This window comes from Schistocerca americana, chromosome 1 (assembly GCF_021461395.2).
Source record: "Schistocerca americana isolate TAMUIC-IGC-003095 chromosome 1, iqSchAmer2.1, whole genome shotgun sequence".
Lineage (NCBI taxonomy): Eukaryota > Metazoa > Arthropoda > Insecta > Orthoptera > Acrididae > Schistocerca > Schistocerca americana.
In genome coordinates this window covers 1069690358-1069707128 of record NC_060119.1, presented here as the reverse complement: position 1 = coordinate 1069707128, position 16771 = coordinate 1069690358, and the positions used below count along the sequence as shown (strand labels likewise).

Genomic DNA, 16771 nt, shown 5'->3' with positions numbered 1-16771 from the left:
GACTTTGGCCTCAGTCAGCCAGGCATAAGTGACTGAGATGATGCAGTCGCCCATCCACCTGTACTTGTGCAGGTAAGCTGGTGCCGAACGCCTCTGCTCACAAGGACAGACACCACTGCTGGGGACTGTCTTCCACTACAAGAATCATGGTGGGCATTATCATCTGCATGCATGCCCTGCCACAAGTCACAGTGTCATGTCAGGATGGTGCACGTGTTGCAGCACACATCCCGCTGCTGACTACAAGCCAGCTGCTGGCCAGCCACTGCATCATTAACCATCAGCTCCACTGCTGTCGACTGTTGACACATGCCAAGGGGGTGCAATTACTATGGAATGACATTACGAGTGCTGTAGCTCGTTTTCTAATAAAATGTGTGACTGTTAATGTATTTAGCATCCTGATGTCAACCCAGTGCCTCAGATGAACGCTGCTACTGTAGAGGCCATCCACCCTGGACCTCTACAATAATAATTTTGACAATTGTGTTTCATTACATCATGTGATCTACCGTGTAGTTGCAACTGTAATAGACTGCATAAAGCTCTGTAGAGATCAGTAACCGTAATGATACTCTGAGGGAAATTACAAATGAACAATTCTTCAAATCTGACAAAGATGTAAATTCTTCACAGTTTCTTCAGAAGCTGAAACTTGGTTTTAGCAAGGTGAATCTAACAGCAGATTGGTTTGTGTGTGTGTGTGTGTGTGTGTGTGTGTGTGTGTGTGTGTGTTCCCAGACCAAGAAATAAATAGACACGGCCAGAAAAAATAAATGAATAAACTACTAATAACTAAATAAAAATGAAAATAAAATAAATCTCTAGCTGATTTTGGCTTTAACCATTGCTACAGAAGGAGATAAAACAGTAATAAACTGAACTTAAGTATTTTTGGTGAGGAACATATTTACTTCTCAAGTCTGTTGAAACGACCAATAAAGGGCAAATATATATTAATGTTAACAAACTGCAGTCTTAATGTCAGGAAACCAAATTTTATGTTACCTACTTCTGTAATGCTGATGTTCTCCAATACTATCACCTTCTGCACACTGCCTAAGCTCATGCAAACCAAAGTCTGTAATCTGTAGCACCCATCGACTTGTCACCACACAATTCGATGATTTCAGATTTCCATGACAACCCAAAGCTGATTTGTGAAGATAAATCATTCCCTATAAACAGAAATAATGGTTATCAGATTATCATCCAATTTTATGCACAGCATTTTACAGAACATATGTGTTGGGCTTGTTTACCTTGATGAGGTCAAAGACAAGTGATGCTATAAACATCATATCCAGTTTTATGTCTTCATTCTCAACTATATCCTGAAAAAATGAAATGCAGTAAAATACGTAAGCTGTAAAATTTATCTTTAACAGGAGTTTTGGGAAAATAAAAGACCACAATAAAATATTCAGCAGAGAAATGCTTCTATCATTCTATATTCTTGCAGCCACAAATATACACATCAGATTGTTTCATTCCTAAAAAAAATCATATTTTATACTTTCAGTATTCAAGGCACATACTTGAATCCATCAAAAATGTACCACATATCAAATGCCAAGAAGCAAAATTTCTGACACTGAAGAAAGCCCAAAGTTAATCCTTCACTGGGAACTAAAAGGCCAAAATGAAAAGCTGAAGGGCAGATAAAAGCGGCAAAAGTGGTGATGGAATGCACTCACTGAGATACACACAGGGGCAACAAGTAACAATATAATGCAACAGGTAAATTTAAAATTAAAGAACACTTACAATGATGTTTGCAAAACCCACTCCTGATGGATCTAATGGTAACAAATAGACCTGACCACTTTGAGGCTATCCTCCATACACTGTTATCAATGAACATTATGAGCTGTAGCAACAATTATTACTAAAGTACAAAGGGCAACTAAAACAAGTAGAGAGACTTACATGTTCAGTAAGCTAGATAAAGAGGCAGTTGTCACATACCTCTAAGAGAAACTCAAAATAATTACTTCTGGTAAGGAACACGAAGAGGACCTGTGACTCAGGTTTAAAAGAATAGTTGACCAAGTACTGGATAGATATGTATCTAGTATAAGAGTTCATGATGAGACATACCCTCCATGGTGTATCAACTGTGTAAAGAAACTTCTAAAGAAACAATAACTACTGCATAATAGGTGTAAAAAAAACACAGCTACAGACAGAGGTGCTCACACAAAACCCTATAAAATTTTGGTCATGAATAAAGGTTGACAGTGTACAATCACTCAAGGATAACACATGAACATCTACATTATTTGCATCTACATACATACTCTGCACACCACCATATGGTGCACAGTGGAGGGTACGTTGTACTGCTACCAGTCATTTTCTTTCCTGTTCCACTCACAAATAGAGTGAGCAAAAGACGACTTGTCTATATTTCTCTGCACGAGTCCTAATTTTTCTTACCTTATCTTCCTTATCTTTGTGGTCCTCATGTGAAATGTGTGTTGGTGGCAGTAGAATCATTCTGAGGCCAGCATCAAATATCAGTTTCCTAAATTTTCTCAATAGTGTTCCTCAAAAAGAATGTTGCCTTCCCTCCAGAGATTCCCATTTGAGTTCCTGAAGCAACTCTGTAATACTTGAATGTTGATCAAACCTACTAGTAACAAATGTAACAGCCCACCACTGAACTGCTTCAATGTTTTCCTTTAATCAGACCTGGTTGGGAGCCCAAACACTTGACCAGTACTCAAGAATGAGTCAACTAGTGTTGGACATGGGGTTTCCTTTACAGATGAACCACACTTTCCTAAAATTCTCCCAATAAACCAAAGACAACAATTTGCCTTTTATACTGCAGTCCTTACATGCTCATTCCATTTCATACTGCTTTGCACCCAGTCTGTCAGATAATTTACGTATGTGGCGAATAATAGTGGTCGTATCATACTTCCCTATGGTGCTCCTGATAATATCCTTGTCTCTGATGAACAATCACTGTCAAGGATAACACGCTGGATTTTATTACTTAAGAAGTCTTTAAGCCACTCACATGTCTGGGAACCTACTCTGTATGCTTGTACCTTCATTAACAGTCTGCAGTGGGGCACAGTGTCAAACAGTTTTTGGAAATCAAGGATATGGAATCTGCCTGTTGCTCTTCATCTATGGCTTGCAGGATATCATGTGAAAAAAAGCTGTTTTTTGCATGACCAATGCTTTCTTAATCTGTGTTGATTAGTGAACAGTGGCTTTTCCATCTCAAGGAACTTCATTATATTCAAACTGAGCATATGTTCAAGATTTCTGTAGCAAACTGATGTCATGGATATTGTTCTGTAATTCTTTTTTAAACATGTTTGAGACACTGTGATGGGTGAGAGATTCATGAAAAATTCAAGCTAAGTAAGGGACCAATGCCACAGAGTAATCTTTGTAAAACTGAACTGGGATTCCATCTGGACAAATTGGTCTATTTGTTTTCAACTCTTTTGGTTGCTTCTCTATATCAGGGTGTCCTTCATATGGGAGTCTGTGCAAAGGTCAAACAATGGTACCTTATGTTTGTATTATCCTCCTTTCTTAAACTCAAAATTTAAAACTTCAGCTTTCCTTTTGCTCTCTTCTACTACCACCCCAGACTAGTCCATGAGTGACTGGATAGAAGCCTTTGATCTGCTTAGTGATTCTATGTAGGACCAGAATTTTCTCAGGTTCTTGGCAAGATCTTCTTCTAAGATATGAAGGTGGTAGTTGTTGGGTAGTTCGTACATCTATCCTTTTATAGACGCCTAAATATCAGCTAACTTTTGCCTGTCGTCATCTGCAAATTCTCTTTTGAAACAAGTTGAACACTCTTTGATTTCCGGCATTTTCCAAATTTTGTTATTAGAGCACAGTGTTATTTGGAGGTGACTTTAACCTAATATATACTGCATATAGCTGCATATATGGACAGACTGACTGAAGTAATTTTCAAATTGAAGCCCTCACAGAAAGTCTGGAAGTCCACAATTCTGATAGCTATGGTAAAAAACGAAATTAAGGTAGCAGTGAGACAAAAAATGGAAGCCTTTACCTCTATGATCAGAAGGAAATATCTTCTTGAGAATATCATTATTCATGAAACTATAACCTACAACCCTGAGTTGGAAGGTGTGCCAGTCCCCGGCACAAAACCGCCCGGCAGATTAGTGTCGAGGTATGGTGTGCCGGCCAGCATGTGGATGGTTTATCGGCAGTTTTCCATCTTCCTCGGCGAATGTGGGATGATTCCTCTTATTCCGCCTCAGTTACACTATGTCAGCAATTGTTGCACAAACACTGTCTCCACATATGTGTAAACCATCATTACTCTACCATGCAAACATGGGGTACACTCGACTGGTATGAGACGTTCCCAGGAGGGGACCGAACCACACCATAACTCTGGGTTCAGTGTAGGGTGGTGGTGGGGTGGGTGGACTACTGTGGCCTGTAGTGGGGTTGTGAATCACTGAGGGCTACAGCAGGACGAAGCCTCTCCATTGTTTCTAGGTCCCTGGTTCAATACACAATACAATAACCTACAAACCTAAATTTATACAAGATATAAAAGATATAATGGAATGATATAAAAATACAAATATTTATTATAATTTCACAGTGCACATAAGCCAAAGCAAATATAAATTGAAAATTGTTACTGTCTATGTAGTATGACATAGTTAACTAATGGAGTATTTCATTCAGGTCGGGATGTACCAAGTCTCACCTACAGATTAGTTTAACCTCAAAATGTATCTGATCTCACAAAATATTAAAATTACAACAATAAACTAGATCCAGAAGGATGTAATCTGTAACAGAGTATCAATAAAATATTGTTCAACTTACATATAGACTTCCTTTTGCACAGTAGTCTGTGATAAGCAGTATTCTCATAGGTTCAATACAGGCACCTATAAATGAGTTTACATTATCATGTCTTAGATCTCTTAGAATTCTCATTTCTTTCATAATATCTCGATTAATATCTCTCTTCTTTGAGAATTTCAGCTCTTTGACCCTCACTCTCAAATTACGATACTGTCCAACAGTTGCAAACCACTGAGGACCACATTTTGATTCAAATGATGTTGCACTGACCAAACTCATCTGCAAAAATATTTTAAAATATTTTTTTCTGTTATATAACATGTTACAGAAAACACCAATAAGACTGAAGAAAAGAAATAGTCTGTCTTCTAGAATGAAGAATATCAATGAGATAATTTATAAACATCACAGGACTTAAAAGTTGAAGGAAATGAATTACCTACTGATAATGGGCTCTATCCCACAAATGCTGTCAGCATGCAAGGAAATTCTTAGCAAGTAAAGGTGATGGGACATGTTTCATGTGCTAATTTCCCTTAATTATTCATGAAACTCTTGGTATGTGGTGTCATAAATGTTACAGTATACTAGTGCACTCTAGCAAGAAATTTACAAAATTAGCATGCTTTTTCTACAGCAGATAGAACTGCTAGTGCCAGAAACAAAGAACTATCTTCAACACTACAAAACTATTGATTTTAAATCTGATTAATGATTCATCAAAGCATAATAGAGGTATAAAGAGCCAGGGATTTGACAGTGAAGCTTCAGCTGCTCTGTTGATTCCCTTTCATTGTATGATCTCCTTGTAAATCATGTATCAATACACTGACACCAATTGTCTTAACTTTTCGTGATGAAGATCTCTTATATTTTCAAAATAATGTCCACATAATTTTTCCCTCACACCATCACCTACATATGTTAGGCTTTACAATTTATGCCTCCTTACAGACCGGAATCTAAATCTTCCCATTTGGTTCTACAAATGCCTACACTTTTTCATGGTTTGTACTTTCATCGTATTTATGGTAATTATCATTCTGCACTCTACTAACATTACATTTGCATTTTCTTCTGTATTCTTGTATCTTTTCATTTATTATGCTCTTATTACTGCAACTGCCTTTTAGTCTAGTCTTGTGTCTCTTGCTAAATGTCCGAAACTTCATTTTCCCACTCTAGATTCTTAGTGTGTCCTTTCCTCATATTACCAAAATTTTTCTTCCTTAAATTACACCTGAAATTAACAATATATTTTCAAATTTTAGCTGCATTTCTTTCCTCTCATTACTTTGTGAGAGTCATCTTCCAGTCTCGCTCATTAGGTAAAATCTTACACTGACTTCCGTTCATCTTCGAGTGTAAACCAATATTCAAAATTTGCATATGCTCCACTACTTTCCTGTATATTTCAATATTAGATGTAATTTTAGTTTTCCTGTACATTTTCATCACCTAAATTTTGTGATCTGCTATCTACATATTCAAATTCACCTTTTGACTTCAAACAAGAGATAAAAGTTAACAGGAAGCCAGAGTGAACTATGTGGGATATGTCTGACTGATTTGACGCATAATGATTACATGTTGGTGTGGACACAGGCATTTATAATATCAATGCTTTCCACTGCTTCTCCCAGATATCTGGAAAACTTTGGGCCAAAAGATGAAGGTAAATCAATCTACTGCCTGTGTTACACATAATGGACACTGGCAGAAGACAACACAGACCATTCTTGTTCTAAAACTTCTTGTAGGTTGCACTTGTGGCAACCACCAACTAACAATAACCCTAGAACAAGGAGGGTTCTATCTTTGGATCCAGTGAGCTTTGGAAAACAGTGCAGCTTTTGTTGTTTTCAAATGCTGTGCTATTTTTCTGTGTGATCATGAATGAATGAAGTGTATTTGACTGTAAACGTTGGTTATCTCTATCTGTGAAATTCATCAGCATTGATAGAAAATCCACATTGGTGACCCTGAATTGCAGTAATATGCTTCAGTTTGTGCATTGCTTATTACTGGTTTCACACCAGCTCAAATGACTCAACCTCCAACCTTCCCTACAGTACAGGACATCACTACCACAGAACTGACTTTCAATTGTGAAGCACAATGTTTTTCCACAGATGCCACCAACACAAAGAGAATGCTCATTTCTCCAGTGTTTACTCCACTGGAATAGATAACTGTAACCTCTTTTGTTATGACAGGTCGGGTGCAGCACACATCTGCACTGACCCCTGATACTGGATTCTATGTTCGCTAGGAAGTTTCTTTTGCATGAGATTCTGGTTTCCTCTCTCCAGAGTTTCTATCTCACTCCACTATGGACCATTTGGCTGCACAGTTTAGGGGTCCACATGCATGGCTCCCCTCTCATCAGTGTGGTTCACCGTTACATGAGCTGCACATTATCAACACTGATTTTCTCGCCATTTAATGTGCTCACTTTTGCACTGGCCGATGGAACACTTCATTCAACAGTGCCAGGATACCCCTGCATCTACACGACTTACTGTGCTGCACAGACTTCAGTCACGATTTCACATCTTCCTTTGGTTGTCAATGCTTCTGCATCAGGTTTCTCTCATGCTCATGCTCCCACCTTCACACACAACAAATGTTGGATTTCCGGCAGCCCACCTCAGCACCACTGCTTTCGTTTATCCCTCTTGCTTCACGAATCGTTTGTGCCGGGCATGCTGTGTTCATCGTTTGGCCATACAGGCCCCTTCTCCACTTGATGTGTGAGTGCTGTACATCATATCACACCAATACAAGTACTGCACTTTCATCAGAACATCACACCTGTCACTGTTGCACGTTTGACACCAGTGGATGCTACTTCCCCAAACCCTCCTGAAGACCGCGCCCTACCAACTCTGCTGCAAACTCTGCCTCCAGGTCATTTTCCAAAACTGTTGCCGATACAAATGGACAACCTTGGGATGTGGTTCAACTTGATGGACAACTTCTTGAACATACACAGTATCATACATGACAGCATTTTTTTTGTGAACCTTTTGCATGACCAAGCAGATCTTATTGGCAACTTGTTGCTAAACCCTCCTGAGCATAACAAATATTCTTCTGTTTGTGTGCTCCTCACCGAGTGTCTTTCATGTACACCAGCATATGCAGCCCATGACACCATTTTACATTTACAATTGCTTCCTCATAGCTCATCATCATGCAAGGATAAACTACAGTTGGCTGACCAGGCACACACCATTATTTGACACCACCACTTACTTCCCTCACACAGTGCAGCATCTGCTACTTAGGCTGGTACACTATGCCTGTACTTCCTATGCCAGATGGTAAAGGTTGGCCACAGGCTCACCCTGAGCAACACAATGAACCACATTGACCTGTCAGGCAACAACGGGAACCACCAGCCAATTCTCGCCAAACTTCACCAACAACAGCCGAGGTAGGAAGGGGTCCTCCCTCACTTCCCTCTCCCTCTGCTGCGAGAAGTGTAGTGGTCCCAGCTGACCTATGTGCAGCTCCCCAGCCAGTGTATCCTCTATCCTGGTTCCACACAAATTTCAGGGATGCTGTACACAACTGCTGACCACCCTGCACATTCCCAAATGCTTCATCCAGGCTGCAGTAGGAACCACATCTCATGAGGATGACGAGGGGCACCTATGGACATTGCATTCTGTTCAGTCCCCTTCTCCATGAATCCATCTGTATGCCTTGGATTTATGCTCATGTGTCATTTCCTCCTCGTCGACACTGGAGTTGACGTAAGTGTTGTCCCACTCTCATTCATTAGTGTTTCCTCCTCTCATTCACTGTAGTGTATGTGATACCAACCAAACTTTTCCTTCAAGCAGCAAATAAATCAACAATGGCATGGTCGTGTTACCTATCAAACTCATCCCTGGTAAATCGTTCACATGGTCCTTCCTTGTCGTCGATGTTGAATACCCAGTACTTTAAATTGATTTCCTGATTCACTTTGGACTGTCACCTGACCTCCTGTCATCTGCTTTATTGCATCATGCTTCAGGTACACATATTGCATGTTCAGTCAGTTCCCCAGCTCCCCACCCCCCTCAGCACCCCGATGATACTGATGAACCTCTCATCGAGTGCTCTTCTTTGGCCAAGTGCCTCACCACTTCATCTACGTCTACATCTTCATTTATACTCCGCAAGCCACCCAACGGTGTGTGGCGGAGGGTACTTTACGTGCCACTGTCATTACCTCCCTTTTCTGTTCCAGTCGTGTATGGTTCGCGGGAAGAACGACTGTCTGAAAGCCTCCGTGCACGCTCGAATCTCTCTAATTTTACATTCGTGATCTCCTCGGGAGGTATAAGTAGGGGGAAGCAATATATTCGATACCTCATCATGAAACACACCCTCTCAAAACCTGGACAGCAAGCTACACCGCGATGCAGAGTGCCTCTCTTGCAGAGTCTGCCACTTGAGTTTGCTGAACATCTCCGTAACGCTATCACGGTTACCAAATAACCCTGTGACAAAACGCGCCACTCTTCTTTGGATCTTCTCTATCTCCTCCGTCAAACAGATCTAGTACGGGTCCCACACTGATGAGCGATACTCAAGTATAGGTCGAGCGAGTGTTTTGTAAACCACCTGCTTTGTTGATGGACTACATTTTCTAAGCACTCTCCCAATGAATCTCAACCTGGTACCCGTCTTACCAACAATTAATTTTATATGATCATTCCACTTCAAATCGTTCAGCACGCATACTCCCAGATATTTTACAGAAGTAACTGCTACCAGTGTTTTTTCCGCTATCATATAATCATACAATAAAGGATCCTTCTTTCTATGTATTCGCAATACATTACATTAGTCTATGTTAAGGGTCAGTTGCCACTCCCTGCACCAAGTGCCTATCCGCTGCAGATCTTCCTGCATTTCGCTACAATTTTCTAATGCTGTAACTTCTCTGTATACTACAGCATCATCTGCGAAAAGCCGCATGGAACTTCCGACACTATCTACTAGGTCATTTATATATATTGTGAAAAGCAATGGTCCCACAACACTCCCCTGTGGCATGCCAGAGGTTACTTTAACGTCTGTAGACGTCTCTCCATTGATAACAACATGCTGTGTTCTGTTTGCTAAAAACTCTTCAATCCAGCCACACAGCTGGTCTGATATTCTGTAGGCTCTTACTTTGTTTATCAGGCGACAGTGCGGAACTGTATCGAATGCCTTCCGGAAGTCAACGAAAATAGCATCTATCTGGGAGCCTGCATCTAATATTTTCTGGGTCTCATGAACAAATAAAGCGAGTTGGGTCTCACACGATCGCTGTTTCCGGAATCCATGTTGATTCCTACAGCATAGATTCTGGGTTTCCAAAAACAACATGATACTCGAGCAAAAAACATGTTCTAAAATTCTACAACAGATCAACATCAGAGATATAGGTCTATAGTTTTGCACATCTGCTCGACGACCCTTCTTGAAGACTGGGACTACCTGTGCTCTTTTCCAATCATTTGGAACCTTTCCGTTCCTCTAGAGACTTGCGGTACACGGCTGTTAGAAGGGGGGGGGGGGGGGGGGGGGGGGGCAAGTTCTTTCGTGTACTCTGTGTAGAATAACACATCTGTGGCTCAGCTCCAATCAGAGCACTTTGTGGTGGACGACCACTGTGCTCACAATGCAGGACTGAATCACACCATCTCAATGACTAAGCAGGACCTCGCTGATGCGCTGTGCCTCATATGCCGACCATCTATGGTGCTGGATCCCGCACCAGCAAAGCACCTCTTATGACTCTGGTGTGCCCGCCATCATCTGCACCAATGGAATCTCAGGTTAATAGCTCTTGTGTGGTACCAATTCCTGCTCAAGACATCCCCATGTTGTATTCTTTGGTTCAAATGAAAGCTATTATGAATGGGACGACACATAAAATTGTCATGATAGACGCACGTTGCCTCCCTCCAAACAAACTATGCCTTACTAAGCCTGCAGTCAGTGAACTTCAGTGAGCAAGCACTGTTCACACATCAGATAGTAATTAGTTTTCCCCCATATACTTAAGTCCCCAAAAAGGATGGCATAGTGTGCCTCTATGGTGGTTATCATCTCTCAATGTGCGTACTCTAATAGACAATTATTCTATCCCACACATTCAAGATTTTGCCCAACTACTTAGCAGAGCATACATTTTCATTGTGTTGGACTGCCACAAGGCATATGCACAAAATACCAAAAACAACCTCGATCACCCCCTTTGGCCATTACAAATTTTGTTACATGTGTTATGGTCTCAAAAAATGTGGCTCAAACTTGGCAATGTTTTGTAGACTAACTTCTCTTTAACTGCTCTTACTGCTCTGTGTACCTAGACGACATTCTCATTTTCTTCTTCTCTGACAAGGAACATGAGCTACAGGACTTGCTGGCATGTAATGGTGTCAAGATTAATCACGATAAATCACAACTTCGACGCACCTCTGTTACTTATCTTGGTTACACCATCTCCTGTGAGGATATACACCCTCCACAAAATCCTTGTTTGTGATCCACCACCATCAATTTTTACAGATGCAATCTGCCAGTGGCAGCAACTTTTCAAGCCCCCTTACTGACACATGAGCTGGCAAACAAACAAACTTATAGGAATCACAACGTATGGTGGTCTGATGATATGATGAAAGCTTTTGAGGATCTTGAAACAGCTTTAGAACATGCATGCCATCACTCTCACCCATCCCTTGACAGACCCTCACAGTTCTGTTATGGCAGACACAAGTAATTTCACAAGGTGCAATTCTTCAATACCATGTTGGTAATACAACTCAGCCACTCCAGTTCCCTCCCAAAAGCCTATCTACGACTGAATGTAAGTTGCTGGTAAACTTTTCGGCATATGAGGTTGTGGTCCAAGAAACTTCTGTTCTTGATGTTTCGTCCAGGACTGCGCTGGACATCTTCAGAGGTGCTCCTCCACTGAGTCTTGCCAACTGAAGATGTCCAGCGCAGTCCTGGACAAAACTTCAGGAACAGAAGAGTTTCTTGGACAATGATATCTCACATCCCAAAAGGTTTACCAGCAGCCGTGTGATCCAGACACAAAAGCCTTCATTCTATGATCAATGTAAGTTGCCAGCTTTTGACAGGGAACTTCTTGTGGTGTACATGGCCATTAAATAGTTCCACACAGACATCAAAGGAAGGAATATTACAATTTTCATGGATCATCATCCCCTTGCAGATGCTATTGACCTTCCACTGCACAGGTTTCAATTTGCCAGTACACAACAGATACCCGATATATCAGTGGCTCAGAAAATGTCATGGCTGATTATCTGACACGTGTCAATGCTATCTCATCTCCTATTAATTTCGATGAACTGGCCCACTTATGGAACAATGATATTGAACTTGAACCTACCACATCAGGCCTCTTCAATTCCCTACAGATAAGTTTTTGCAACCTACTGGGCTCAGGCAGGTCAGTATGGTGTGATACGACCTATTGTCCCGGCTGAGTTGCATCACCAAGTTTTTGCGACTTTCAAGCCTTGGCATTAAGGCTATCATGCATCTCATCATGGAATGCTTTGTGTGGCCAAGGGTGAAGAAGAACTGCCATGTGTGATTGTGTACCCATGTGCTGTGTCAGCAGAGCAAAGCTGACAGACATATGCAGCCCCTTCTAAGCAACTCTGACATCCCAGGAGGCCATTTCTAACATATTGTAACATTCTCTGGCAGCACACACACTGTTAATAAACTGAAATGACATTTAATTGTACTATGTACACTACTATGAAGCAATTCGTATGTACTGTAATTGTTTAACAAAAAATATTATTTAATTTTGTATAAAGGACATTGGTTATTATTGTAATATTTTCTGTAATAATATTCTCAAAGTATTTATGATTGTAATATTTCTATACTCATAATGTAATTACGAAATATGTTAATATCTGCGATGAAAAAATGTAAAATATAGCCATAGAGGAAAACAATGTTGTAAGATTACAAAGAGATATTAATAATCAGCAATAGTATAAATAGCACTACGTAATGTGCATTCTTTGTCGTCTTCCTCGAGAGCTGAGAGAGAGAGGAAGCTGTGACATAGCATTATATGCATGAGTAGATTTCCTTTGTCTGTATCTGTCTTTAGCCGCCATTAGAGGAGAAATTATAAAGGTGTGTAATTTTAATTATTGTTGTGGTCTAAATACATTATAATTTATCAAAATTGTGTATTACTAATGTAAATTAGCTTGCCCATGTCATCTATAATATTTCTTTAAAGAATTTTCAGCACTTTTAGTGATTATCGTTGGTGTTGCTGGGGTGTGCCGTGACCGAACGATTTGCAGCGGCGGCACATTTAAAAAATTGTTCTGCTATAAAATTAACCAAACCCGTAAATCGGGAGCAGGTAAAATTAGCAGTAAATTACGAAATATTTTTCTTTTACAGCGATCCTGAAGCTGACTGAATTTATTACTGGTTTTTCATTTGTGCATTCATAGGCGGATAATTAGTGTTGAAGTTGTTAATCTGTTGGTTCTTTCAATTTCTAAAGAAAATAACTTAAACATATAGTGAAGTGTGTTTTGTCAATGATAATTAAGCGTTCAGGTCGGTTTGGCAATATTTAACCATTTTATGTTAACAGAGACAGTCTTGTGTTCCATAGCTAACGCTGGGAAAGAATTCAGTAAATATTTAAAAACCCACTGCATTTAGAAAATGTGTGCCAAGGCCGAAATACGTAAAAAATTTAATTTAAATAATTTTCAAAGTCATAAATGTTATTAATCAGTTAGTTTGAATTTATCAGCATGAGAGGGTTGCTAAAGTTCACGTAATTTTAAATGTGCTTAATTCTGTCTAAATGAATTTTTATTACCACACGTAAAAAAAAAGGGTTCTACAACAAAGTTTGTACTGAAAGAGTAAATAACAAAAACATTTAAAGCCATTTCTTCCCCATTTTCATCCATTCATTTTACATAAAATTTATATATATATTTTTCCCATTAAAATATGCACCTAGACCTCTCAGACTGTTACCCGCATCTGATGGTTTCAAATATATCCGTCCATCATCGACCACATTACATGTTGGATGGAGGCGATATCTCTTGCGGAGATTATGGAGGATTCTGTAGCATGAGCATTTGCATGTTCCTGGGTAGCTAGATTCGGGTGCTCTACATCCACCACTGCCAATCAGGATAGGCAGTTTGAGTCACTGTTGTTTAATAAACTCTGAATGCTCTGTGATGTGGATAAACTATGCACTACAGTGTACCACCCTCAAAGAAACTGGCTTGTTGAGTGTTGGCACTGGACTCTGAAAGTGGCCCTTACGTTCAATGTTGGTGAGCAAGTCACTGCCCTTCCCTGGGTAATGTTAGGAATCCACACGACTTATAAGGCAAACCTCCAGGCGTCACTTGCTGAGGTCCTGTGTGGTGAGACATTAGTCCTCCCAGCTGAATTTGTCAATGACACTCCACAGCCACTGATCTATCTGACATCCCCGCTCTTGTTGAGCATATCCAGCCCCACATACCTGCTATCTGTATGCCTTGCCCATGGTTGCATACCTGTCCCCCAGTTTTCATGTATTCAGTCCTGGACTCATCCGTGTTTTATTGCCACTGTCAAACTGGCACTACAGCCACTTTTCTCTAGCCCGTATTGGGTATTGACACACACGGCCTATACCATGGACATCCTTATCTCTGGTCAGCATCGGCAAGTTTCACTTCTGTGGATTAAACCAGCTTGGATGATCTAGGAATCCATCCCACAGTATCTTGAGTCGCGTTCTCCACTGTCACACAATGGCCCAAAACCCGAACACTGCCCACGTGCCAACCAGATCTTTTGTATGTAGAGCCTATGCCCGTCAGTCACTCAGTGGTTGTGATTGATGGTCCCCTCTCTTGCCTCACTCAGACTCTGCTTGTCACGATATGCTGCCTCTGTTTCAACCACCCATTGCAAGTGACATTACATGTCGCAAGTGCTGTCACTTGCTGTTCCCCAGTGTGTTCTAGTGTTTTTCCCGAGTTACAATACTTCCCCCAAACCCTTCTCCTACAGTTCCCCCTACAACTACCACCAAAAAGATTTGCTTTTCTATCAACACTTCTGAGTGCCTGCATGATGAGCTTTCTTACAGCTGCGAGATGGATCACTCTTCATCCTCTGTGTAAGGGACACTTTGCACGAGGCCACATTCATTTCACTTATAATCGTCCTATTCACAGTTCCACTTGGCACTAAAAGGATGCTCAAGGTACGCATCCGTCTCTTCACTGCTCCTCCAACACTGACACTTCCTGTGCCAGTCCAGTTCACACGTGCAGGTCAACCAGGCCATCCTCCTTACTGGCTGGTGGACCATATCTGCTCTAGTCCACCCTGCATGTACCTCCCTGACTCCACAAGAATAGGTCAATCTATGCCTTCCATTCGGACCAGCCATGGCATGAATGGTCATGCTACCCTGCACGAGCAACTACCATCAATCAAACGGCCTACTACAAGAGCCCTGTATTTGACAATACCCATTTTCTCTTCACAGCGCTCTGCACTCTTGGGGGGAGGGGGGCTCTGTGGTGATCCCTGATTGCCAATGTCTCTGGAACAAGAAGTGCTCTATCTTTGGATTCAGTGAGCTATGGAAACAGTGCGGTTTTTGTTGTTTTCAACTGCTGTGTTTGATTGTAAATGTTGGTTATTTCTATCTGTGGAATTCGCCAGCATCAATAGAAAATCCATGCACTTAAATAGTCACTTTTTACAAGACAGATTCAGGCAGTTTCAAGGTCACATTAATTTACCCAGCAATCATCATCAGTGATGATTTCTTACACTTTGTTAAAGGACACTTGCTCAAAATGTTGTATTTATTGATACCATGAAACTCTACCCTTCTTCTGTGCTTCTATAAGATGATGGGAGAGCCAAAAAGAACACGTTTATCCTGCACAGTAATGATTATCCAAGTTCTATGAACCGTAATTTATTTGTGAAACAGTTGTTGCTAGTGGCTGACAAAATTAGTGGTTGATAGATGCTTACTACTTCTGAAGCACTTCACAAATGGAAAGAAACCTTAAGGATGACTACTACTACTTTCTGTTTTACTTTTTTGAATCTAGAAACTGTCACACTTTCTTTGAGTACACATTAGTATGGTTTTCTGATTTTCAATATATTCTTTTCACTAGTTTACTATGCCTAAACATAATTCAGCATTTTTCAAAATTTTTTTGAGCTGTGCAATACATACCTTACTCGGGGAAGATACAATATCATTTGTGTGGAAACCTTTGAGCTCTGATGGCTCAATCTTCCACAAAAGGCCTTCAATTTCCTGATCTATTTTCCATTTTCTGTACATAGTCAGAATAAAAAATGCCGTAAAGAAAAGGACACCAGCCAGAACCCCGGCAGTTACAATGCTGCCAAACTTAGAATCTTCTGGACAAAGTTCATTCTTGAAGCCACAACTTGGCTCATCCTCAGGTTTATTTGGACCAGCCCATTCAATTCTAATTTCAACAACATATTTCTGAAAGGAAAAATAATGTTTAATACATTAAGCTGTTTTCATACTGTAAAAGGATTTAAGGATTTGATTGTCTCAGTTGTAAATGTTGTTACTGCACTTTGTAAACATTTCAATTCACACAAGTTCAAGAAGTAATTTGACACACTGTGCATAGAAAATCTCTAAAACTGATTTTTAAACAAGAAAAACAGGAATACCACATAAGTTCCTTAAGATGCAAATATTACAGTGCTGTATGCAAGCTTCATATCTTGGTCAGTGGAAAACATCACAGCTGATTCAGGAATCCCTCCAGTCAACCACACATAAATAAACAGTGTAGAGTCAACAGAGCTCTTGCTCAACTGGTCTGGAATTGAGCTG

At 40.4% G+C, this 16771-nt stretch overlaps 1 protein-coding gene across 1 annotated transcript in view; it reads right to left on the bottom strand.

Moving 5' to 3' along the window:
- Positions 1 to 16771, bottom strand: part of LOC124617321 (receptor-type guanylate cyclase Gyc76C-like) — a 480924-nt gene that overhangs the window by 43035 nt on the left and 421118 nt on the right. The window contains exons 10-13 of the mRNA XM_047145255.1: positions 16127 to 16408; positions 4852 to 5112; positions 1263 to 1334; positions 1013 to 1178 (exon numbers count right to left, since the gene is read on the bottom strand). Of these exons, the coding sequence (XP_047001211.1) occupies positions 1013 to 1178; positions 1263 to 1334; positions 4852 to 5112; positions 16127 to 16408 (781 nt within the window). The remainder of the gene's footprint in view (positions 1 to 1012; positions 1179 to 1262; positions 1335 to 4851; positions 5113 to 16126; positions 16409 to 16771) is intronic.